General features: G+C 38.1%; 1 protein-coding gene across 2 annotated transcripts in view; it reads left to right on the top strand.

Moving 5' to 3' along the window:
* Positions 1-346: 346 nt before the first annotated feature.
* LOC128007784 (sarcoplasmic/endoplasmic reticulum calcium ATPase 1) overlaps positions 347-26939 on the top strand; it is a 66898-nt gene continuing 40305 nt past the window's right edge. Inside the window, exons 1-3 of one of the 2 annotated variants that reach the window (XM_052592832.1) lie at positions 347-959; positions 20587-20604; positions 20862-20944. In XM_052592832.1, the coding sequence (XP_052448792.1) occupies positions 842-959; positions 20587-20604; positions 20862-20944 (219 nt within the window). In that variant the 5' untranslated portion in view covers positions 347-841. The remainder of the gene's footprint in view (positions 960-20586; positions 20605-20861; positions 20945-26939) is intronic. The other variant, XM_052592833.1, reaches the window with a different exon arrangement.

Genomic DNA, 26939 nt, shown 5'->3' with positions numbered 1-26939 from the left:
TTTTTACAATGCTCTACAAATGTTTTTTTTAATGATAATCTTTACATTTGCAATATTAGTAAATGTTATGATTTAGATAAAAAGTAATAAGGTTATACAATCTAGCCTATAACTAAACTAAATCGCTAAAGGGTTTTCCCCCCCTTACAAACTGTAAACACGTTATATTGATCAACGCATTCAGTAAACAAACTCAAAAGTCGTTTGTAAATGCCAAAGGCTTCTCCATTGTGAATAATTGTTTCATTTGTAATGGCCAGTTAATGGTTAATCTTCCAGATATATTAATCAGATTCAGAGGCAATCAACACAAGTTTGAGCTGTGACGGTTTGACAAGCTCACAGATGACGCGCTGAGGGGAACTCGAGGCACCTCGACAGCTTCCTTCATCCGTGACAAACTGCTCACCGTTTTACTCTCCTCCTGACACGGAAATTAGGTTGGCGCAGTTCTCGATTACGGCGGTTTTTCTTTTTCATGCACACACCGACAACGTAAGCAGCCTTTCTCTCAGGTAACGCGAGCCAATAAACGCTCACGGACGGTGGCCAAACACGCGAGCTCACGGAAAAGGAGGCGGGAACCTCGCGCACCTTCAGAGGACGCGGAGCTAGTGCGCGCGCACTCACTCAGCTCGAGCACACACGGAGCAGCAGCTTCACGGGCTCAAACCGGCGGATTGCAGAAGGGGCAGGTGGACGTCTGCGCAGACTACCACCTCCACTTGGCGGTCTAAAAGCACCTCGGTGGAAATTTGGCCACTTAAGCCCTTCCGTGATCTCGGTGTCATTTGTCACAAATACATGCCGTTCAAGTGGTCGTAGTAAACCGTTCCTCGAGATGGAAAACGCCCACACTAAATCTGCACCAGAAGTTTTAGCAAACTTCGGTGTGAATGAAAACACTGGACTCACGTTGGAACAAGTGAAAATTCATTTCGAAAGATATGGACCAAACGGTGAGTAAGCACTCATGTATTTACCTGGCTGTTTCAAAGTGTTTACTCGTGCCGGTGGAGTCGAACATAGACAAGAACACGCGTTTCCTACAGCTGAAGAAAGTTATTCTTTATCATCGTGTGCCTCGTAGGCTTTTATCTCGCTTATATCTAAAAATAGGAGAAGAGCAGCTTCCAGCTTGGTTCGGTCCACAGTGAAGTAAGTTACATTGCTGATGAGATCTCTGAAATGATGGATTCTTATGCTTCAGCCTCTCAGTTGTGGGCTTCTACTGTGAGTAACCTTGACTCATAAGCACATATGATGCTTTGTTAAAAGCTTGTACAATGCAAAAGTCAGACTAAGAGGAAAAATGTCATTTCTTCATGTCATGGATAGTTTGTTAATGTATATTCATATCTGAAGTCATATCTGTTCAGCCTTTCTCTCTTTTATGACATGGGATATTACGACCAATGAACCGGCATTTTCCATTCACCCTCTTTTATGACCCTTAGTTTGAATTCAGGCAAATCCAAAGTGATTTGCGCTGTGTAATGTACCTGGCCGTGAGCCTCAGAGTGGAAAACCTTCTGTTGAGGTGGCTTGCAGGACTGAGATGCAAGTGTCCACGTCCTGCAGGATTTCAGACACTCCTCCTTTTGAGGCACAAACTCACACACTCATTGAGCCGCAGATGTTTTTGGCTCGAAGGCATGTGCAGGGAATAGCCTTCCCTTTGAAAAGGAAATATTGTTTCAAGAGATAAAGGGCTAGATAATGTACCAGTGACCAGCATTATGGAACTTGTGAAACCTGTTTTCTACTTCCTCAGTGGGATTAAATGTTCACGTAGAAACAGTGCGCGTCGGGTTACGTTGCCCTACTACAGTTTGTTTCAGAGGAAACTTAAAAACAGCTTCTTTTTTTTGTTACGTAAGACTGCACTTTACTAAAGTATTCTGTTGTGTTTCTTTAAGTCATGGGAGTTGTTCTGAAGAATAGAGGCACACGCCGTGGATCTAATAAGATAATCTTTACATTTCCATTTTATAATGATGAGGAGAATATATTTGCATTTTCTTTAAACCGTTCTGTTTTTTTTCCTCTGTCATATGATGTGACATTGGAAGCTTTATTCGTTCGCTTCACAGCTGTGCATTGCATGCTTTATTTTGGAGGGTCGAGTAATTGAGAGCATTGTATATAATGACATGAACAAGCATGAAAGTGTGTTTGTCCCATAAGTCACAGTTTTGATACCCAGGTTACCCAGGCACTATCTGTCTGCTGTCTAACCTTATATTTGACAGCAGTGACTCTGAACACTTTTCTGTGCAGATGGAATACATTTTCTTTTATGTTTTTTTAAAGCTGCAGTTTAGCTTTCCGTTGTTGCTTATCATATTAATCTCCATGACAGAATTTGCCCTTTGATGCACTTCTGCAACACTTGTGTTCATACAATAATATTCAAATTAGAACGGTGACACTTCCAAATGAACATACAGAATATATTGTCTATCATTTATTAAAGAATGAGCTAGTGTCAGTGTGTGACAATGCATCAGTGATTAATAAAGGATCCCCATCGCGTCTGATCTCCCTGCAGACTCTGCTGCTGCATAAGCACTATGTCCTGTGACTTTCCACTTGGGTCGGTTAAAGTGACAGACTCACTAACCCATTACATACACACTCAGCATTACTCAACTTTAGCTAGGCTGTCTCTGTTATAGGAATGCTCTCAGTAACCCCACGTTAGATATTTGAAGAAGGCCTTTCTTTAAGATGGACAAAGATTGGGTATATGAATTGATCCAGAGGAAGCCACACAAATCTGCAAGATACAGTAGAGTGGATATTTGCGTGGTAGTTTGTGTCTGGCTTTATATGTTTTCTAACTTGATTTGGTTGAGACATCACAGCAGCCCTATGGCCGATGTTTACTCAATGGAAAATGTAACATCTTGTAGTCTCTCTCGCTTTGAGCTGTCAACTTCCTGTTTGATATGCAGTTGTGCCGCAGGGAATACCCTTCCCTCACTGACCTTATTGCACCCAGTGTTTAACAGTGCTGTGAATAAGACTGTTAGTATTTTTTGTGTGCGTATATTTGGTTTCTAAATGTATTCAGAAATGCATTTATTTAATCAGTTGTGTTATCTTAATTAGACGGTAAGCTTTAAAGTGTTGCTATGAAGAGTGATGCCTAACTTATTTGTCTGTGTTCTCTGTTGCACTTTTTCTTTTCAAATTTAGTGTTCCCATTTGTTTGTGTGCATTCTGTGCATGTAATAGAGTGCTTTTGTCCAAAGCCTGTGTGTTTGTTTTGTGTTGTTGTGTGGGTGGGAAATGCTCCAAACCCTTTTGAGATAATTCTGGCATGTTATTAATGCAGGCGGGCAGGAGGTTTTGTTTACCATTAAGCCATTAATCATTATTGTATATTAGCACCCACATGTTTTTTTCCCCCTCAGAGATAATTCTGACACAGACTGGATGATGTATCCAGCATCAGAATTCATCAAAAATAAACATCCCCGATTCCTCTCTTTCTGTTCTTTAGGAAATTCCTTATAAAGTTAAAGCATGCTTTAAGATATAGCAACATTCCTTGTAATGATATATGACTAGAACTTCCTACAGACTGCAGCATAACATAACAATCAGAGTATATAGCAGTTGAATTTTTCACTGTAGGCTATATCTTTTAACGTCCTTAAAACAAGTATTAGGGATAGTTCAGCTAATAATGAAAATCACTTTTTTTCTGTGGACCATAGAAGATATATCGAGAAATGTTTTGTTCATACGAATGGAAGTCATTGGTAACCAAAACTGCTTGATTACCAGCATTCATCAGAATAGTTTCTTTATATTCTGCAAGAATGACATTCAAACAAAAATGATGTGTGTGAGTAATGTTTTGCACATATTTTCTTATATTTACTTGATTCATTTTGATTTAAAAAATAATGCTTCCCGTGTGCTAGTTACACTGTTGACCATAATGTTTTAGTAAAATTAATTCCTTGACTTCGTCCAATCAGTCAGCACAGAAGTTACTAGACCGTTTGCTTTTGGGCTGCATGTGCTGAATTGAGGTCATTTCTAGCATGTATTTTACCTGTGTACCAAAAGAGGCCAATGGTTAGATGCTGTTGTAACTGTGGTGGATTGAACCCTCTGGGGTTAAATTCATTGTCTGTTAGCTGGGTATGTGCTTCCCACAGAGTTATTGTGGTAGGGAGTAGAGAGGTCCACACTTTCTGTAATTAAAATTAGTGGTTATGACGTGTTTATGGCTGAATTTGTGGACTGTCCAGATTTATTTACCATTTTTGTCCATCTTTTCAAACTCTTGGTAGATAACACTCAACACTAATGCCCTACACTGTTAAAACAGATTGTGTGTGTGTGTGTGTGTGTGTGTGTGTGAGATGCAGCTTTCTCATTTACAGCTGTGATCTAAAGGCCCTCTGTAAAAGGATGTTTGGGGTTTTGTTCTTTGTGGTGCATAGTTTTGCGTGCCTTGCTGAAGAGTATTTTGTGTGCAATTGTGCACATGCGTGTGTTTTTGTAAATCATACAGGCAGTTGGCGTGGATAGGTAAATGTACTTAACACAAACACACACAAACACACACACCCACATGACTGGCTAGCATGTAAACACCAGAAAGACACACACTGACCTGAGGCCATTTTTAGAGGACCCTATTTATTTCACTGCTCTTTTGTCTCCCTCTCTATCAAAATGCCCTGTAATGGAGGTGCTTTCAAATTGTTGCATTTGTTTGGTATGGCATCTTTGTGAAACTGCAGACTTATGCTTGGTTGGTTTTGTTCCCTCCTTGTCAGAGCTCCCCAGTTACACCAGACCAGAATACTGAAATACCCATTATTCATACAACAGCTCTTTAGGCCTACTAATAATTCTCAGTTCTCTTTGTAGTTGGCCTCATGAAAACAGGCACTGAGTTCTAACTTTTGTAGGCCTTCTGTAGTATACACTACTAGGGGTGTAACGGTTCACAAAATTCACGGTTCGGTTTGATACGATACACTGATGTCACGGTTCGGTTCGGTTCAGTTCGATACGTTTTAGATACAGCAAAATGTAAAAACATCTCAACTTTTCAGAATGCCGCAAGCGCACCGCGGGTCATGTGACCAGAACCAACCAATCAGCTTCATCCTTTCCCGTAACAACGTTGAGAGCTCAGCCAAGATGAAGGATCAGCTGATCATAGTTGTATATGGATTGCAATTTTGAAATAAATTTAGTAGCAGAGCTACTGCAAGCGATTTTTAGAGCTGCAAATCCATTTATCCTTCGCTGAAATTTCCGCATCTCATGGAGAGAGCACGTCATTGTTGCTTAGCAAAGACAGACGCCTCATGAGCGCTTCTGCCCGAGCGCTTTGGAAAGGAGGAGAAAGACGCGCTTAGCGTTTTCCATGCGTTTTTAGGCACGATATGTGAACGGCCCCTAAGGCGCTCGCTCACTCAGCACGCGCTGAAGGCTCGTTGCAAAATGTCGAATGCATTTAACAGACCAGAAATATAAGATCCTAAAATAACCAACAGGTCTGGTGTTTGGGTTGGATTCCCTGTAAGCTATAGTGTCTAAATGCTGCAGGGATAGTTTGCTGCGTGCATGTTTCTCCTTTTTTTTTCGTCTTTTCCCAGATAGTACTGACGCATATATCCCAGATATTCCCGCTGGTGTTTTTTTTTTTTTTTTTTTTTTTATTCCCGCTGGTGTACCCTGTCATGTTGCAGATGCGGCATACCGTTGTTTTTTTATCCACCACTCTCTTGCCATCACCATTATAGCTTAAAGGGAATCCAAAGTGCACCCAAACACCAGACCTGTTGGTTATTGGAGGATCTTCTCATTTCTAGTCTGTTAAACGCATTGGCTATTTTGCAACGAGCCTTCAGCGCGTACTGAGTGAGCGAGCGCCTGCTGAGTAGCCTAACATAAACATATAAGATGGTGTTTTTTTCTTCTTCGGGAGTGTCAGGGGCGTTGCCTGTTATGTTGTTTGGGTTATTGGGCTACCTTGTTGAACGCATATCATTATATTTCTCTCTCTCTTTTTTTTTTTTTTTTTTTCAAATATAATTAAATACTCCAACGAACCGTTCGGTATACATAATGCGTACCGCGTACCGAACCGAAAGCGTCGTACCGAACGGTTCAATACGAATACGCGTATCGTTACACCCCTATACACTACCATTCAAAAGTTTGGGGTCAGTGAGATTCATTATTGTTTTTAAAAGGAGTACTGAATAGGGTTGGGAATTCGGGATGTGCCGATAGACGATAATATCATGTATCGACGATAGTTAGAGATATCGACATAAGCAGATTTCTCTGTCGATAATCAAGATGATAGGCTCATTCTCCTATTAATGTATTAAATTATAAAATAATAAATATTTTATTTTTATTGGGCAGCCTATTATAATTCGGCTATCAAACTGCCCAGCTATTTCACTTCAGCACCGCATTTCACACACACACACACACACACACACACACACACACACACACACACACACAGTGCACGCGCAAAAGAGGATTAGAGCCTGTCGCTGAAGATGCTTTGACTCGGATAACTTGTTAAATCCATGTAACGAAAGAGATAGAAAACGAGAAGTTGGTGTCCCACACATTTAATGGCTGGTACAGGGCAACGTGCTCTTCTCATTCATGAGAGATTAACTCTTTCTTGCATACAAATAAAGTAAAGACAAAATAATAACAAGGTGGCAGAGTGAACTTATCATCCATTGTGGTTCTCACGCAGTCCTTCTCTTAAAGACTGATCACTTATAACGCATACTGAGGGGATGACGTGGAAGTACTACGTGAGAACCACTATGGATGATAAGTTTGCTCTGCCGCCTTGTTATTATTTTCATGCACACCGCACTATAATGTGATGCATGCAAAATTAAGAGTTTTGGCCGTTACAAAGTCTCCATCCACAAACAGACATAAATATAAAGTGTTTCATTACACACATTACACAACAAGTAATCTGAACTACCTATATATGCAGTATTTCACTAACTAAGTTTAATGCCACAGTTATGTTAGAATTCATCTCAATATTGTTTCTGTGGCATTGCGTCGGTCTCGTCATGAGGTGCGTATGACTGTATGACTGATGCAGCAGTTCAATTCAATTCTTTACTCCAAATATGTGAACTTACCTGTTTTTAATACGTTATATTTTACATGTTTGTTTATGTCCAATATTAGTGTTAAACTGTTGGACTTTAAATGAAATCTTTTTATTTTCACCGTTGACTGATTTTGCAGAACATTTAGACTGATAACTTCCATGCGCAGATGCGGCAAATTTGTCACAGGACACGCGATATGACAGCTGCGTCCGACTTTATGAACTAGCTATTGTAAATACAGTATTTGTATAGTTGATGATAGTTTATCAGTATGTTTGAAAATATATTTTTTTGATTATTGGTGATTCCATAGGCTCTCTCGCTCGCGCACACCTGCGTGGTTTAAAACACCAAATAGTTATGCTATGACAATTACAGAGAGTCTCTCTCTTGCTCCACGTGTATCGTCGATCTCACGGGCTGACGATCTGAAAAATGACCATATCGCCCAACACTAGTCATCCGAGCTCATTAGCATTTAAAGCAAAATAGACTAAAATTTGCTTGCTAAAAACAGAGCTCATTTTGACAGGGTAAGAAAGGTGTTTTTTACACTACCATTGAGAAATTTTTAACAAAGTATGTTATAGACTTTTCATTAAGACCCTAAAGAGTCATATTACCTCATAACAAATGGGCATCCAATGACCCCTTTAAAAAAAAAAGTCATATTGATCCCAAATGTTTTGTACTGTTAAGTTTGACAAAGTCGTCCTGTCATGCCTTATATGTTGACCACTAAGTTTTTAAATTTCATAATAAAATGAATCATTTTCTTAAGGCCTACTGTATTAGAATAACCACAAGAAAATATCATCAGCTAGTGTGAACCAAAGAAAAAACCCTTTGCCATCTCTACAAGTGGTACATTTTCCATCGTCTCGCTTAGCATCTAAAGCCATCTTTAAAGTTGCCAGTTCACATTTGACTACATCAATTCTACTTTTTACACATGCAATGTGCATTTGTAATTTAGAGCAGTAAAATGCTGAGGTTTTTAAGGGTCATGTTGCATTGGTACAACATTTTACTGTTTAAAAAAAAAAAAAACACACACTTAACTCCAGCACACCTAATACCACACACAGAATCATCACAATGTAGAATATGTTGTCTCTTTTATATTTCTACAGTAGCTATTGGTTTTTATTTAAATTTTTTAACATGCTTCTTTCAGTCAAGGAAGTAAACTGAGGCTAGAGCGTTATCATTAGCACATCTTGCGTGTGCGTATCTGTGTTTGTGATCTGCTTCTATCTTGTCCCTCAGCTCTCAGCTCTCATTCTCACCTCCCACTTCTGCTTACAGCATCACCTCTTTGTGGCAAACCGCTCATTTGACTCAGCCTGTATGAGTGTAGTGTGTTTATTCATCATAACAAGTAGCTAGGTTGCATACCATGCAAGAGAAAAAGTTCCTTTCTGTCTGTCTGCTGTTTATGAATGAGTGTAAGTTAGGGATGCAAAGATAGGATTTTTTTGGGGCCGATATCGATTTGAACAAACACTTATCGGCCGCTTCAGATATTCGTTACCCCTCTCTTATTTGAAATTTGGCATCAACATAGATAATATTTTGGTCATGTTTTAAATCACCAAAGTTCAAGAACACCTTCATTAAATTATACTATCAGTATTATTGCTGCATCGTCAATTAATTTCTAATGAACAAGGATTTGATCCTTTTAACATTCAGCAGGCCTACTTGAATACAACAGAACAAAGGTACATATTAAATAAACAGTACTTTTAGGTAGGTTTAACAGTTTTTAGGTACAGAAATAAAGTAAACAAATGTAAAATAACACTTTACTGTATAAATTACATACATATCCTTTATTTTAACAGACTTTATTATGATTAATCGTATAATTTGTTTTTCTATACATTTTAATATTTTTGTAAGTGTAGAGATCTCCTTTTAATAAGGTGGGGCTTTTATTTTGAAGGGATTTCTAATCTACAGCGTTATAGGAGTAATGAAAGCATGCAGTTCTTCAGATTTAAAGTTTGTCAGCTTATTAAGCACCCCCCCCCTAATTGTAATAAGGTTTTTTTGTGTAATTCACTGCATGTTGCAAGTTTAATGTGAACTTCTCGTGCTGTGTTTTGTTTAGCTATTATGGTGATTTATTTTGGAGTGAAAAAGAATGCCATAAACGTAATAAAACATCAGTAAATTCAGATGATTCAGATGATTCAGATTCAGACTCGCTACACAAGTTACAAAAGTTATTTAGTCAAGAATAGTGTGCGATCATTTGTTATTTGATTAGCATTAAAGTGCAGACTGCAGTGCTAGGATTATGCAACAGACATTCTACAGCTCAGTGCCTTCTCACAGTTAATTAATAAACCATTGGTTTGTTATATCTTCCTTTTTCCTTATATATCCGATCTGCAGATGGTTGTAAATTGAGGAAATATCAGCCAATAAATATCAGTGGCTGATACATAGGGCTGTCACTTTTAGTTCGAAAATCGATTGCACAATCGATCTCACCAACCAAAAAAGTTTCAAAAATGAAAATGGGGAATCGATTTTAAACAAATATGTACACCTTTAATTTGAAAATAATTAAACAATAAAAAAAAATATATATATATATATATAACAAAACTCACAACCAAGCAGAAAAAGAAAATAAAGAATTCCAAAAGTGCAGTATGCGTTGCGAAAGCTAGACAGAAAATACCAGCAATTTTACGTGCCTAAAAGACATCTAATGCTGTGTTTTTGTTCACACCAAACGTGAATAGAGCATCTGGCGAGAATGATTTCAATGTTAAGTCAATGTAAAGACGCGCTTACGTGCGTCTGGAGGTTTCGCGGTGCGGTAGACGTGAATTTGCCTCATTCGCTAGTTTTCAATCTAGTTACAGGAGATTCTGAGTTATGAAAAGGACCATTGCAAGCTGACAGCGACCGGCTTTTGTGGTGGAAAATTGGCAGTAATACCCACACCTTGCGCAGCTGTATCTGAGTGTCCCTGGGACATCAGTGCGGTCTGAGCGCGTCTTCTCAACAGCTGGACATATAGTGAATAAAAAACGCTCTGCTCTAGAGCCTTGTGCGTTTCCAGTGCTCTCTTTACGTTCGTCCGTTATTTGACGTTGAAAAAGGAAACGTCTTTTTTTTAGACATGGAAAATCGATTTTACAATTGATTTAATGAACACTTATGTCTTAAATATCGAAAATGATTTTTTCACAAAAGTGACAGCCCTACTGATACATCGGTGCATCCCTAGTGTAAGTGCATGTATTTTTGCAGACATGGTTCTCTCTTTTAAGTTGCTGTATTTTCCAAGATTTTCCCAGACAGTTGTAGCTCAGCTGATTTAAGCCTGCAAAGGAAACCCAGGAAATATCCATCACTGTTCAAGACTTCAACTCTCGCTACAAACATATACAGGGCATTCTTAAAGAGATAATGTAGTCAAAAATGAAAATTCTGCAATCATTTACTTTTGTTCCAAACCTGTGTGTAGGCCTGGGCGATTTTTCTGATTTGTATTATTTTGAATGTAATGTTTTGCTACAATTAAAAATTTTTATAAATCGAAAAATCACGATTTTGAATAGAAATATTATCAATCGTTAGAATTAGACACTTTGACAATATGATATGATAACATGCAGTGGAACTGGAAAAAATGTAGGAAGATGGGAGTTCTTTTAACTTAAGCACCTCATTTTAAGAATGCCGTTTCATGCATGAGATGTGAGCGCAACAGTCTGACACATCCATGTTCACGTACAAAACAAAATGGAAAAGCAGTGAATTTGAATAACCTGGACTTTTGAGATTTTAATTTTTTAAAGCAATTTCCTTGTAATATTTCTGAACATATAATATGTATAAGTTTGTATGCTACCAGCCAAATTGCGGGTGATTTTGTGTTGTGGCGGGTAAACTCGCTTCACCTACCAGCCACCATGGCTGGTAAATAAAAACACCATATTGTTTCACCCGGCCGGTGGACAAAAAAGTTAATTTCCATCCCTGGTGTGTGTACAACACGCAATAAAGTGTAATATCAACAATAAACAAATATGTGCCAGGAATCAAGTAGAAATAGATAAAGTAGTGGAGATGGCTTTGCCAGGCTAGTAATCTCTACTACACAATGATGCCTGCTGGTGGTCACTTTGGTCTGGGTCATACAATCCTATGTCATATAGCTGGCCCGGCCTGGCCCCCCATCACAGTCAGGAACGATAATGTGGCCCCTAGAGAAAAAAGTTTGGTGACCCCTGATATACAAGATCGCGTGAAGAGTTGAATTTGTTTTCGTGCACACATTTTTCCGCATACTGCCACGTCTCTGTCAAACCCTGGTAAGTTAATTCTCCTCCAGCATTCTGTGACATTTTAGATTATATGGACAGTTTGTGTTTATCTTATTGTTTTTAATGGCATAATAAGCAAGCTAAAACAGTATTATCTGTCGCGTGTCTAATAACTGCTGTCCGGGGGATGCATTTTATTTCCAGTCTTCAAGAACTTTTCAGAAGTTAGAAGTTGTTATGCTGTTCATTTTTGTTTGTAGAAACAACATTGTATCGCTACACATGTTTGACAGCTCAGGCGTGACGAGACTCGTAAAAACGAGGTATTAAAAATGCTAAGTGTTCGTTTGTCGACGGCGTAAAAGTTTGCGAGCCGAGATTTCTTTCAGTGATACAGTGTTGAACAGGGGACTTTTCCCCACGTTTACCCTCAACCACGAAAAAACAAACAAACAAAAAAACACTTTTACTGGTGAGTCTTTTCCTTTGGAATTAAATACAAAATTATTAATGCATACGAAAACTGTTTAGAATATCGCTAAAATGTTTCTGTGCATTAAAAAAGTTCAGTGCAGCATATCATCCGGTTGGGCTACGGAGTTGAGAGAATGAGCTGCTTCAGCAAGAGTCGGCTGTTTAAAACCTATTAAGCTGCATAGATAGAAGCAGCATTTGAGCATCACTGAGAAAGAAAATGTCAGTATTTCATTGAGACTTGAGATTAAATAAAGTGCATAAGTATTAATTTGTAGATCTTGTAGTATTAGTATTGTACATGCAAATACACATTGTCGGTTAAAAACAAGAAAGTGGCTAGTAAAAACATTGGGTCGGCTGGTAGATTTTGAAATCCACTAGCCACAGTGGCTGGTGGACAAAAAAGTTAATTTCCATCCCTGTTGTAGTTATTTTAAGACTAATAAAAAAAACATTAAAAAAACAAGATTAGATTTTATTTTGCCATATCGCCCAGCCCATATGACTTTCTATCTTCTGTGGAGCATAAAAGAAGATATTTTGAGAAATGTCCAACCTGGAAGTCAGTGGTCACCAAAATGTTTGCTTACCAACATTCTGTTAAATATGTTTTTCTGTGATAATTCTAAAATATTCATAAATCTTTGGAAGAACATGATAGTGAGTAAATGATGACAACGTTTAACATTTTTGGGTGAATTATCCCTTTAAGACCCATCAGTCAGCTAGTCATTCAGGCAGTTGACGTATTCGCTACGCTGTACTTGATGCGCTTTGTTTTTAAACGGAAATATCCAAAAAAACATTTCTCTGAGTGAGAAATGATTTATGTTGTGCGTGTATGTGTGTTTCAGATAGGGAAGGTTATTCTGTTAAAACCGAGGATCACTGAGAGTGATGTATGTTGCTGTACAGTGTCAGTGGAAACTTTGTGTGAGACCAGAGCTTCCCCTTCAGAGAGAAACAGTGTTGTTATGAAAACCAGTAACAAGGCTTCGAGCTGGCCATGAAGTAGATAATTAAATAACATTAAATATGAAATGTAAATTTAGTCTGTGTGTGAGAATAGTTACACATGTATTCTAGGTGTGCTAAATGATTTTGAGGTATATTTAATAACATCGATTTACAGTAACTCTGTTTATGTCTGTAACCGGGTATTATTAAACTACAAATAGAAGACTTTTGCTTATGTTTTAATTCAGAGATTAATGATAATCTCACATGAAATGAAAGAAAATTTGCCAAGTGATCTTATAATATGGCTGTTTCTAGTGAGCAGTGTATCGTTCTTCCCTCCCTTTTTCCCTTTTTTTTCTATGAGGAAACCTCTTTGAAGTTCTGATGAGTCAGATGGTTACATCCCTGTATTCCTCACTCATAATTTATTTTCCATAGGCTTGATACTATGCAAGAAAACTATAACTGAGTGTTGTGCATGGAAAATGGATAATAGGATGTCACTAGAAGCATTCATACATACCTGTACAGTGGAAAAGTGACTTGAACTTATTCTCATTTTTAGTGAGAGTTGGCAGTGTCTGTCTAGCAGTGCGAGTAAAAGCAACCGTTGGTGATGCAACAAGCTGAGCAGAGTTGAACTTCATGCAAATAAGTAGCCACTTCCCATGGTGGAACGGACGCAGCAGCTCTCATGATACACCGCCTTCTACAGTTGGAGTAAGAATGGCTAAAAAACAACAACAACAGTGACCTGGCAACCTCCTTAATCAAAAGCTGTCCCTGCAGTCATACAAATCACAAATGAGTGGATTGTTAGTGATTTATTCACAATAATCGACAGGTACACTTTCAGTGACTTTAAAGTGTCTTTTTGGCTGTAGTTTTCGTCATGACAAATCCAGCACGACTACATCAGAATTCCTTCCAAGTTATTCTGAGAAGCTTAATGACGTTAAGCAAGTAAAGCAAGGAATTATTTTCTGTCTTCAGTGCCCAGTACATTGATCATAAGACTTTGTTCACATGAATTCAGACAGTGCCTTTATATATTGAGAGTCACTTCTGATTTGTAATACTATAGTGTTGGTGTGATAATTGAAGTGGCTATAAATCAAGAGTATGTCTAGGATTTGTGTTCCGTAACATTTATTTTGGGTGAATGTTGACAGAGATGTTGTTCCAGCCATATCCACGAGCCAGGTGGTCATGGCAACTATTCTTAAAACTGAAAGTTTCCGACACAGAAACTGATGGAAACAGAAAAAGTAGATCTGAAACCTCATCTGTAATTTTGCTTGCCATAATATGTGTTTATTTATGTTTTGAACAAATTTAATAAATCCCTAACTCCAAATATTAAACGTTTGCTGTATTGCAGTGTTTCAGCTATGGATTTAATAATTCTTAAGTGCATTCGCCATGTTAAAAGAGTTGTGTGCTTTTTTGAGGAATCTTACCTTTTGTATGGTGGAAAATAAATAAGGCAAAAAAAGACCCATAGGCTTGCATTTAGAGGAGGGACTTGAATTGTTTGTAGACCAGAATACAGACTTTATAGGAGAATAGGCTAGAGATTTTCATAGATGGTGGATTTTTTTTTGGTGGTTAGTATTGGATACTTTATTAAAAAAAATGTAAAGTTACTTTTTGCCGCATCTAATGCTTGCTTACATTTAATCTTCTAAGGTACTAATAATTTAATATGTTAAATGCAATCTCTAAAAAAAATGACAATATATGCATTTTTCATATCGCAATGTGATTCCTAAGTTTACTTGCATTAAACCATTAGATTTTTATTTTACTTTTATTTGGACCTACATAGTATAGAATTTAAAATTTTGTCCATAACATAAAAAATAACTGATGGTGCATCATAAAATTTGACTTGAAATGCTTCTGTTTCAGTTTTCTAAATGCATGTTATTGATCTATTGTGATCTATAAGTCATCCATGCTTATGTTTGTATATATAATTATTTCATTTTGACCTTGTAATGTTTAAAGTATCTTAACTCTATTCATTCATCTGCCTCTGCTTTTGAGTGGAGAGCCCAATCTTACAATACCTGCACTACATTTAGCCTATTCTTTTTTGATAAGCTCTCACAATACAGAAGAAAGGATACCCCCCCCCCCCCCCCCATTGTGGTATTAGAGATAATATCAGTTGTTTTAGAGGTGGAGAAATTTTTTGCTAAAATGTATGTATTTTTTATAAAGAATAATTTCATTGAGGAATCATATACAGTAGTAAGAGGGCTCATTTGATTTTGGAAGTAAATAGAGTCAGAGTTATTTCAGGTTAGCTGTGGGCACATTCACTGCATCCTACTGTGTTGTGCCATGCTCTCACTTGCCCTCCTAATTCCCTGGGTACAGACGTTACAGGCTCTGTGTGTTGTTGGCAACTGTTTCTAGGAAGTGTTTCCCTCTCCCACTGACTGGTGTGTAAACACACTGCCACTTGTTTTCATTTACTGTGTGGTTGAAGAGTGAAGATGGTGGAAAAGTAGAGCAAGATGAATTTAAAATGGGGACAACAAAAGCAGGCTTGTGCTTGTTCGTGTTTGTGTTTATGCGTGAGGGCTGGGTGAAGTCACAATGTAGGAATGTGCCTGGGCCAGACAAGCAGACACGGCCCAGATGACTCTGAGGGAATCCTTGGCCCACCCTTATAGGGAACCCCTTCAATCACTCCTCTCTTTCTCTGCCTTTCCCACCATCCTTCTTCCCACGAAGGTTTTGTTTGTGTTCAACTGTCGGTCGGGCACAGAAATGCCTACAGAGTATTAGTCTATCACTAAGAAATCACTCATGTTCTCTGGTTTGAGGTCAGTTTAACAATTTCCTCAATATTTGCAAGGCAAAATGCACCTAGAACAAGTGAGGTAAAGCGACAGGAAGACTGCATACCCTGGTAAATTTGCGCGCGCACACACACACACACACAACTGGAAAGAGAGGGAAACTCAGGGTCATTACTCCCCCTGTCCTGCCACCCACTTTTTCCACACCATTGGAGGAACATGCTGCTGGTCTGTGAGGGGATTTCTTTCCATAACAGACTTCATATGAGTTCATATTCCTCTTACATAATATGTTGAATTAGAGCTGAACCTGGTATGGCTATTATGAGCTGGAGACTATGACATCTGGCCCAGGAAACCAAAAAGAGACCTACAGTCTTTTGATTGAATTGAAATGTGCCTCAAGTTGAATTAATGATATGTTTGCACCATTCTAAACTGTCCAGGTGTCTCAGTGCAGAATTTGAATCCTGTTTGAGCATACATGGTAAATTGATGTTATTCATTGGTTCATCGAATGGTCACTGAAGTTTTATTGAGGTTAGTGTCATGTTGAATCTATATCTTAAAATTTATGGCTTGCAAAAAATTTTGAAATCCCCACTAGCCCCTCGGGCAGGCATTCTTCAGATTTTGGTAGTCCAAAAGAAATGTAACTATACCGGAAAAAAGACTCTCTGTGGACAAATCATCATGATCAAAACCTCATGATATGATCCAAATCATGATACATGGGTCACAATACAGCAATTTTGTGATAATCGGTATATTACTAGACAATCCTATAATGATACATCACTATATCTAACTATGAAAACAAAATGCCTGTGAAAAGGTTAAGTGCGAGTTTTTTTCTTTGTTCATGTCCAGACTGTTAGAAAATTAAGTAAATTAAGAAAATTAATAATTTTATTCTTAGATTTATTACATGCTCACACACATATATTATGTATATATAAACCTGGTACATTTCAAAGTTTACCTGGAGTATTTTCTCAACCTTTCATCTCCTCTCATCATAAAAACGGAGCACCGCACGACATGCAGTGAAAAAATCACAATTAGTTTTGTTATTTCAATTGTAGACGCATGGCATGCACATACACTGCACACTGCACACTTCTGCGCCGCATTACGGCTCTAACAAAGTTTTGTTTCATCGTTCATGCCATAGGTGCAAATTTATGTTTCTCCCAGTGGGTGCCCACAGCATAACGCGCACTTGCTATATCTGAGAAAGAGGGAGATCATCCCTATGCGCTGGCAGCACTCTCTCACTCATATAGTTAGTGAGGGAAATCCACCTGCGATCCGAGGTTAGAGGTTAGGCTACCCATGGACTGAATATGTGCTCTGGAGTAATAACGTGATCAATGCCTGTGGTCCACGCTGATACAGTATCTGTTCCAGGCAGTTTTTTTAGTTGTCATTTCCATAATCATATATAAATATCAGTAGAGATAATACTGTGGCTGAAAATCTATTTATCCTTCGGTTCTTTGTGCTTCTGCTTCCCTGTCTTCATAGAGAATGCAGTTCATGGTTTTGAGATCATTTTGATTGTATGTGTCCATTCAAGCACAAGGATATGCTAAAGAGGAATCAATTCTGTGTCTGCGCGCTGTCTGAAATATGTCTTTGTGCACACAGAAAACAGCGTTCAGGTACCGAATTTTAGTTCTCTTTCGCCTATTTGTGTGCTTGAATATTTAAAATGCTTGATTGTTTGTTTACACTGGCAGGACATAGAAACACAGACATATGTTCAACTATGATCTGTTTCACCACTGCAAGTGAGTGAACGATGCAAATCAAGTCAGGAAGTTTATATGACTATTTAAAATAGCCCACTGGGCAGGGCAGTTATACATCATGGTAGCCCAACTGGAAGATACAGAAGGCTTGAGACCTCTTAAACTAGAATGAATCATTCCAAACTATATAATTATGAAATACACTGCTGTATTTTAAAATGTAAATGTTTGGGGTCAGTATTTTTATTTATTAAATTTTTTAAAGAAATGAATATGTTAATTCAGCAAGGATACATTAAGTTGACCAAAACTGAAAACAAAAACAGTAAAAACATTTCCTGCAAAAGATTTTATATATATATATATGATTATGGAAATTATGGAAATATATATATGATTATGGAAATGACAAATCCATCGTCAAACTGGGCTTTGTTTGTAAAACAAGCATTTTAGAAATGCAGGGAACAAACACAAACACTTGCTCCGATCAAACTCCGTTGATGCTCTGTAAAAATAAACTCCATCCACTGGTCCCTTGATGCTGTTTTTTCTTTGGTAATCTGTGCAGGGTTGTCTTGCCCTGGCAACCAAAAACACACTCCTTTTGTGACATTTCGCGACGCTCTCGCTATGATCAGTGAATGTCTCTCAGTGCTCTGCTATACGGGAGCGCACGCTCTTCCGGCAAACGTGCCCTCAACACCCATATAAGGAAATTCCGCTCCATCTAACGTCACACAGAGCCATACTCGAAAAAAACTTTCCGAAACTTGTGACAAACCGGAAGGAGTATTTTTGGAACAGAAATAATCCTTCAAACGTACAACTTAATTTTTGAAACTTTGTCCATGTTTAGCATGGGAATCCAACTCTTTAACAGTGTAAAAAACTCAGTATGCATGAAATAGCATTTCACCCCCCCTTTAAATGAAGCAGATTTAATTTTTTTTAGAATATTATGAAGTGTGTAGTTTTAAAGTAGAATTTGTTTATCTACAATTCAAAGTATTGAAAAGATTTGACGAGGTCTGCCAGTGCTTCTGTAGCTGATAATTCAGAAGAGAAAGAAAAATGTTTGGGATATTCTTGTTTCCTTTAATGTATGCACAGGGCCCCTAAAGAGAAAAGAATGACTCACAGTTATCGGAAGATTTGAAGTACATCACTGCACTTCTATTACATAGATGGAGCAGTAGACTTCAGATTCTCATGCTCTCTAGTACAGACAGATCTCATAGCCTGAGGAAAGATGAAGAGAAGAATCTGCTCTGTTCTTCAAAGCAGAACTCTTTCATGCCTTTCTCCCTCCCTCTCACTCACTTGTACATCTGAACGGTCTCATTCCCTCCATTTATGTTGTTTAGTTATGAAAAAACATTAAAAAGCTGAATAAGGCCGAACATTATTAAGTAAACATGCAGTCACGATTGCTAGTTTTTCCCCCATGCAATTTTTTTCCAAGTGTTGCTGGAAATTCAGTCATTGATGGGCCAAATGTGTGACTGTTTGGATGTGTTTCTTGTTTTTTAAAAGATAAATGGGAATCTTAATGCTTTTCCGCTGTCTAATTTCACTGCTGCAGGTCATCCACCACAAGCCAACTTCATCTTGGTTTCCATTGCATGTGCATCAAGCCGGTTCCCATTCTTCAGCCGTGAACCGTGAAGAGGTCATGACTTGCATGACTCCTTCCCAGGTTTTTCCTGAATGTATGATTGTGAATAAGAATGAGAGATGAAATGAGTCAAGATATTCATCTTACTGAGACAGGGAAGTCCCTTTTCCATAAGTCAGAGACAAAGGAAAGTGCAATCAAGCTTTTCTTGGATATCAGAACTGATATGGATGCAGGCTTTCACTTTGAGCAGAGTGGCAGGGAAACTTCTGATAGTATCCACAATACAAGGCTAATCTTGACCTAAGTACACACAAACACATGCTCGTTGGAATTCAGGAACACCCTGTATTTTTTTTCTCGCTATCTTTTGGGTTTGTTCCAAGGATTTTCCATTGTGCTTTCTCAAAGTCCATTCATGAACAGTCTCCCAGAAACAAACTGTTCTTGCACACGTTGGTGTACCTTTTATCAAGCGATTGCACCTATAGCAGCATCAGTGTGAACTGATTATTAATGAGGCCACTATTTCCCCACGCAGACGGACATGCATGCTAATCGGCTGCCAATCCTCAAGATAAAAGTAAAGCCTCAACAAAGAGGGCATCTGTGTTGTAATTATGATGCGTATGTGTGTGAGAGAGAGAGGTCTGTGAATCTCCGCCCCCTCCCACTCTCCACATGCTCTTCCGCTCCCACACGCTTTGACTCGAGAACCTTCTTGAACTGACTAAACGGCAGTGTGTAGGCTACAGAGCGCATCTATGTCGAATGACTTCTGTACAATGCCAGAAATGTTTTTCACACTCAATAAACAAACACCATCACATGTTTTGGTCCATCTGTACATTTTCCACCCAAGATGATATTCTTTGTGTGCAATGGTTGTGGTTTACATTTAGCAGGTCATTTGTAAATGTACTTCCTATGGATTTACTTAGAGAAGCCCGCATCACATCACATTACTTATTGTAGAAAAATATTGTCAATTTGTGATAAGTGAGGATGCACTAATATTACATTCTGGCCCATACCTATAAGCTGATAATTTTATCAGGCAACAATTAATAAATATATGATATTAAAATTCTTTAGCTGAAGTCAGCCCAACCCTTTTTTCAATCCACCTTTTTATGTTTTTGAAGATTAACTTTAAATGATTGTGAGATGCTGGGGATGGTATTGCAGTTTGTTTTTGCTATGTAGGAATCTTTGCAGAGAATGGCTCAGATACTGCAAAAAATCTCATATCTATTCTGCAGAGAGAAGTCAATTATTGCCTACACTAATCTATAATCATTTGGATTAGTATTCCACTGCATGTCTTTAACATTCAGGCAGAAAATTAAGCCATCTTGCACCATCACAGTAAATGCAATGTGATGTAAAAAAGCTGTTTAAACAACGTTTAACCAGATGGCCTTTCTAACAGAATACCCTCTGTTTTGTCCCCTCTTTCTCTTCTCTCCCCCTCGTGCCCTGCCTCTCATTCCACTACGGATTGCCTCGCTGTGTTTTGACTGACAGAGCTCCCAGCTGAAGAAGGTAAATATTGATCTTTCCATCATGTTGTTACTGCTCTCTCTTTATGGGTTGCACCATTAGCATGGGCTTAGTAATTCTACTACAGAGAGATAAACTTTAATACTTAGTATAAGACTACGTACACATGTACTGTGTTATATCTGTGTGGTTTCCCAATGTCTTGGTGCAAACTTAACCTAAGACCCACTTGTCATTGAATATTATACTTATATTTGAATATTGAATATTTGTCATCCTCATATTCGTCTCTCTCACAGGTAAATCATTGTGGGAGTTGGTGGTGGAGCAGTTTGAGGACCTCCTGGTGAGGATTCTGCTGCTGGCAGCTTGCGTGTCTTTCGTAAGTGACTTTCTTTCTGGTTTACATGTGCTTCAGAAATGTTGTGTTTTTCCAGCAAAATAAAGAGTATGACAGCCAGACCCCACCATAAGTTTTCTAGCAGTTATAGTTCATGTATTAGGTGAGGTAATGCAGTACATAAGACAGAATGAATTGCCATCACCATCTATCACATGCAGATTGCATTCTGGTGTGCTAAACCTCAAATTTCACTAAATGATTGTAAATAATCAGAGCGTGGAAGAGATATTAAAGGTGACCTATTGTGGCCCTTTTTACAAGATGTAAAATAAGTCTACAATGTCCCCGTAGTGTGTGTGAAGTTTTAGCTTAAAATACCTTACAGATCACTTTTTTCCAGCTTTCTTAAAATTGCCACTTTTAGGGTATGAGCCAAAATGCTCAGTTTTTGTCTTTCCCTTTAAATGCAAATGAGCAGGTGCTCGTGGAGAAGAGGGCAGAGCTTCAAGAGCTCAAGCTCTGCAGCAGTCTCTATTTGCAAGCTAGCTGCTAGCCTTTGCACATAAACACTCCACTATTAGTACAATCATGTTATCTTTACAGAAAACGCACTTGGTTTATAAGTCAGTCATTTGATTGTACTGTGCATAAAAAAGGCACTTTATGAATTACACAGATGGGAGCACGGCGGGATAAAAATTGTTCATGGTTCCATTCAAACTTTATTAGCCCCTCTTGTGATTATGAGCTCGACTAATATAATTCCAGCGGTAGACTTCACATTGCTTTCATATGCAGTTTTAAACTCCCACATTCCTACTCACTGTCATTCTGGCAGCACATGAAGGCAGCATCAGTTAACAAACAGATAATGGTAATTTTAGCAACATTAGCCTTACAAAGTGAAAAAAAAAAACTCTCTTAGAAAGGCAATTTGGAAAACTAATGCATGATACTTCCTTGTTCTGGAGGTGCAGCTGGATCACGAACAGTTAGCACTGCTCCATCCTTCAGGAGAAGCTTTTGTGCAAAACATGTTTTATACTGACCATCATTCACAAAGCATTCCGGTGATAATAATTTGCTCAGACATTTTTGCTAGAGTTGAGTGACCATTTTCCTCGAAAACAGAATTAATCCATCTCGTCTTCAGCGGATCAGATTTCGGGAGTAAGGAAAGAGCTATGTGGATTCATACATCCAGCTACAGAACACCTAAAGTGTTTGGGAGACATTTTGGTCAGTGCAGTGCGGTTCTATGTTATAATGGCAGTGTCTGTCAACATTCGTGGGCGGGGCCTGTGGCTAATGTGACGTCAGATTAGCACCAGGTCAAAAAAATGGCCAGTTGGGAGACACTGCTTATGATCTAAGGGGATAGAAAAAAGATAAAAAGGAGTGGGTGTATTTTTATCATTATAGGGTGGTTTTGTACACACTTCCAGCACACATATATGTCCAAACACCATGCAAAAGTGAATTTTGCATAAGAGGTCCCCTTTAAGTGAGAGAGGATTTTTTTTATAATCTGCCCTTTTCATTTTTAAAATCTGTCATTGTAGTCAAATGATATATGTAAAATCTTCACCAGGGCTCATTTGTGTGGTTTAAGGTCATTTACCTGGGTTTCTTGTTCTCTGTAGATCTTATTTTCATCAAAGAATGCAGGTATATGAATAAGGTTACTTAAAGTCAAAGTTTATTTTTCAATAAACCATTTCAGAAAACTCCAAAGAAACTATATCTGCACTCATCACTCTTTTCAGTTAGGCTTCAGAAAGAAAACAATAAAGATCTTCAGCACTGCACATTTATCACCTGCAAGATCTCAGAAGTGCTATGTCAGGTATAAGTCTTTTAATTAGATATGCCTAAAACTACATACTTTCATCATAGGCTGCTCAGTTAAGGAAGCACTGTACATTTAGACTCATTTAGGGTCTGGTTAACCAAACATTTGATATGGGGCGTACAGTAGGACACCCTTTTGGGTAGATAGACCACAACATGTTTTTCAAAGTTAAAGTGTTTTTAAAATGACACGTCATCCTGAAAAAATGCAATGATCATGGTGCAAGATGAAGAAAAAATGGTGCGAGATGGCACAAATAAGATGAATTCAGAGGCACAAATGATCTCAAGTTTATGGTGTCGAAAGTCAACAGCTGTTTCACCCTCTCAGCTGACTTATATATTTATTAAATATTTACACAGAGATTTATCTGTGTAAATTCACGATAGTTAAAGAACCACAGCTAAAAGTATTTAGAATAATATATCTATAATAATAATATGTATATACACTACCTTTAAAATTTTGATGTCTATGATATTTTAATGGTTTAAGCAAGAAAGTCTTATGCTCACCGAGGCTACATTTATTTGATCAAAAATACAATGAAAGTGTAGTTTTGTCAAATATCACAATTTTAAATGACTGTTTTCTATTTTAATATAATTAAAAATTATATTTATTTAAAACATATCTTTGTCACTTTTGTTAAATTTATTGCATCCTTGCTGACTCTAAACTGACTTCAAAGTAGAGTCAGATAGAGTAGGAAACTAAAGTAGATAAACTATGCTTATGTTGTGAGGTAATGATTGTGTTGCTATGGTTCTGCTGATCAGGACTCCAGACTTTCCAAAACTCTGACTTGTTAAACTGGTGAGCACAGTCTGTTTTTCTTATTGGATTTTATGAATTTACCTTTTTATGACTTCAAGTAGTAACAGGGGCCGCGGTCGAACCACTCCAGCCCCCCGCCGTTCTGTGAGAGTAATATAACATGAGCGCACACACGCTCACCTGCAGTGGAACAGTCAGATACTCCAATGGTTTTTTTAACAATAACACTAGCTTTTGTGCTCTTTGTGTACATGCTTTTTTTTTCAGACATCTGCGGTCGGTGCCTTTTTCGAGTACATAAGCTTTTGGAACTCTGCTCATGTCATCTATCAAAGTGTCTTTCATCCTATGTTTATTGTCTAAACCGTGGTTAAATTCTATGAGGCGAGAACCAGTCTTCCGACCACTGGAGTCCCGTGGAGCACTTGAAACTGATAAAAATATTGAATTAGACCTCCCAGAAAGCCTTGTGTGTTCTGGACAAATGCTATGGTGCAATGGAAATACTCTGGGGTGATCAGGCCAGTTTGAACTCATTTGTGTGCCTTTTTGAATATATTAAAATCGTTAGCATTCAGCTTTTCTGACTTTCTTTGCATGTTATGAGAACAAAGCCATTGGTATCTAAGCGACGGTGGATACACTGAGACAAAAATGTAGTGTTTTTTTATTTTATGAAATGTTGTGTTATGAGGGTATGATAGCCTGACTCATTCTAGAACAGCATGTGCTGGGAATGAAAGCTATTTGATGGAAGCAAACAGATCTACATGTGCAGCCATGCGACTGCTGGTCCCAAGACACTCAAAATGGTTGCCCATTTTCATTTGTTCATTTTCAGATAACTAGCTGTTTTGCCTCTGTCTGTCCTGATCAGTTTTTCATTCCTTTTCTGTCATAATTCATTTTTCATTTCAGTTGTTTCTAACATACTTCTTGCATAGACCTTGTCCGTCTATTACTGGTGTACAGTGCTCTCCGCATTGTCAGTCACAGCTTCAGAAGATCTCTGGCTCTGACTGTACATTAGTATAATGTCTATGAGCTATTTTCTATTAGACCTTTCATGCTGGAGAAACCAGCACAATTGTGCATGTCATCAGAGAAAAGGTCACTTGAACAATGGATAGACTTCCTGTATTTAAATGGTAAAGAGTATGCCCACCAAGAGGCTCTTCCATTTGATGATTTGAGAGAAGCTTCACAGGGAGCAGTTTTGAAGTTTTAAAGGAGTTTTATGTTTCCAGGAGTAGGGTGAGAAGTTATGAATGATGCAATTTAGGTACCTTTCCTATGGTCGTATTTTGGACACTTAACTGAATAACTAGTGATAGCATGAAAACTTTTTGTTTATGTTTGTTATATAATATTCACTGTATTTTCAGTTAAGAAAAGTTAAGTTTTTGTAGGCCATCAGATTCTAAAAACCTCAGAATACTCCTGTTTGTCAGAGCTAATCTTGGTCACAGTGTTCTAACTGGCCAAACTGATCCAAAGACTTGTAATTGTAGAGAAATGCATTAATTGTATCTTATTAATGCAATATTTAACCCCAAAATGAAAATTCTGTCATCATATACTCCTCCTCCATATATTTTACAACCTGAATGACTGACTTTCTTCTGTGTAACACAAAAGAGGATGCCTTGAAGTCTTAGATAAATCTTTAAACTAATAGTGGTTTGTTTGCCATTGTTTGTAAGTGGAACCGATCTAGTCAGTCCATTTGTATTCTGTTTGAAGTGTAAAAACTCAAGGGAATGCAGATAGGATCTACAGTCTACTGATATTTATGAGTGAATAGACCTCAGTCAAACAAGTCGCCCAGAGCCATGACTTGACAGGATTTAGTTGAGCTCTGTGATCTAAACTCTAAGCCACTCATCTCTGTGGCTTTCCTCAATATTTCAGTAATTTTCATCTTTCCACCCATTTTGTTTTATGGACTCCTTTTTGCTCCTCATCACTGCCTCATTCTTCCTCTTCGACTATTTTTGGTCTGTGCATTCACTACCCCCTCATTTGCCTGCCCATCTTATTTCACGGTTACTCAGTGATTTAAAGAAGCCTCTGTGTGGGACCCATCAGTTTGTAATGAAAGGTTAAACACGGACTGCTCTATGACTGATCTGTTTCTAAGTTGCTTAGAATTTAGGTAGAAGGACAAAGAGCACTGTATGCATAATATGAAAGGTCTGTGAAGGACATAACTTGTCTTTAAAGGGGGGGTGAAATGCTATTGCATGCAAACTGAGTTTTTTACACTGTTAAAGAGTTGGATTCCCATGCTAAACATGGACAAAGTTTCAAAAATTAAGTTGTACGTTTGAAGGAGTATTTTTGTTCCAAAAAAAACCTTCCGGTTTGTCACAAGTTTCGGAAAGTTTTTTTCGAGTATGGCTCTGTGTGGCGTTAAATGGAGCGGAATTTCCTTATATGGGTCCTGAGGGCACGTCTGCCGGAAGAGCGCGCGCTCCCGTATAGCACAGCACTGAGAGGCTGAGCACAGACAATCACTGATCAGAGCGAGAGCGTCGCGAAAAGTCACAAAAGAAGTGTGTTTTTGGTTGCCAGTAGGGGTGTCACGATTTCGATTTTAAATCGAAATCGATCGAAATTATGTCACAGTCTCGAACTTCGAATTAAAAAATGGAATCGTCGATGCTGCCATGCCCCCATGTTGTATGACGGCAAATCAATGACAAAAATAACCGAGCATTCAACTGATGCTGTCGCGCGCTATATGGCTTCCACGAGAGGAAAACTGAATCGGATGCGAAGAAACGGGAGCCCGCAAGCTAATTTCAAACTCGTACATTGACATGTACTCTGCGCGCAATAAAAGCCCTCGCGCGCGCATGCTCATTCCCCACATCCTCGCGCTCGATCATCTCACTTCTGCTCGCGCGAACAATTTTATTTTTGTCAGTCGTGGGGCGGGGCTTGCTGTTTTAGTTGTTATCTCAAATGTCATTGGTTATTCCCCTTTTCCTAAAGTCAGTATTCGACGCCTGTTAGAAAATGAGTAATAATTCACTTGACTTGACCCATGACTTCATCAGTGGACCAGATACATGCGAGTAATCATTTCTTTTGCTTGTTTAATTTAATTTTGTCTTTAATGTAATTTAATGCATTGTTTATAGAGTAGATCTTTTGTAGATACTTGATTAACTGGAATTCTTCTGATTGCTAGTGATTGCAGTCTTGTAATAAGAGATACACATATTTTACAGACTGTAATGATGCACACACACACACACACATACTATAAATACATAATATATATATATATATATATATATATATATATATATATATATATATATATATAAATAAATCTAAATGAATGACAGTGAAGTGTTTAACAAGCGTTTTATCTTTAATCTTTTAAATAGATACATC

Source organism: Carassius gibelio, chromosome A5 (assembly GCF_023724105.1).
Source record: "Carassius gibelio isolate Cgi1373 ecotype wild population from Czech Republic chromosome A5, carGib1.2-hapl.c, whole genome shotgun sequence".
Lineage (NCBI taxonomy): Eukaryota > Metazoa > Chordata > Actinopteri > Cypriniformes > Cyprinidae > Carassius > Carassius gibelio.
Note: the sequence above shows the minus strand (reverse complement) of the source record. Positions and strands in the feature narration are given on the sequence as shown.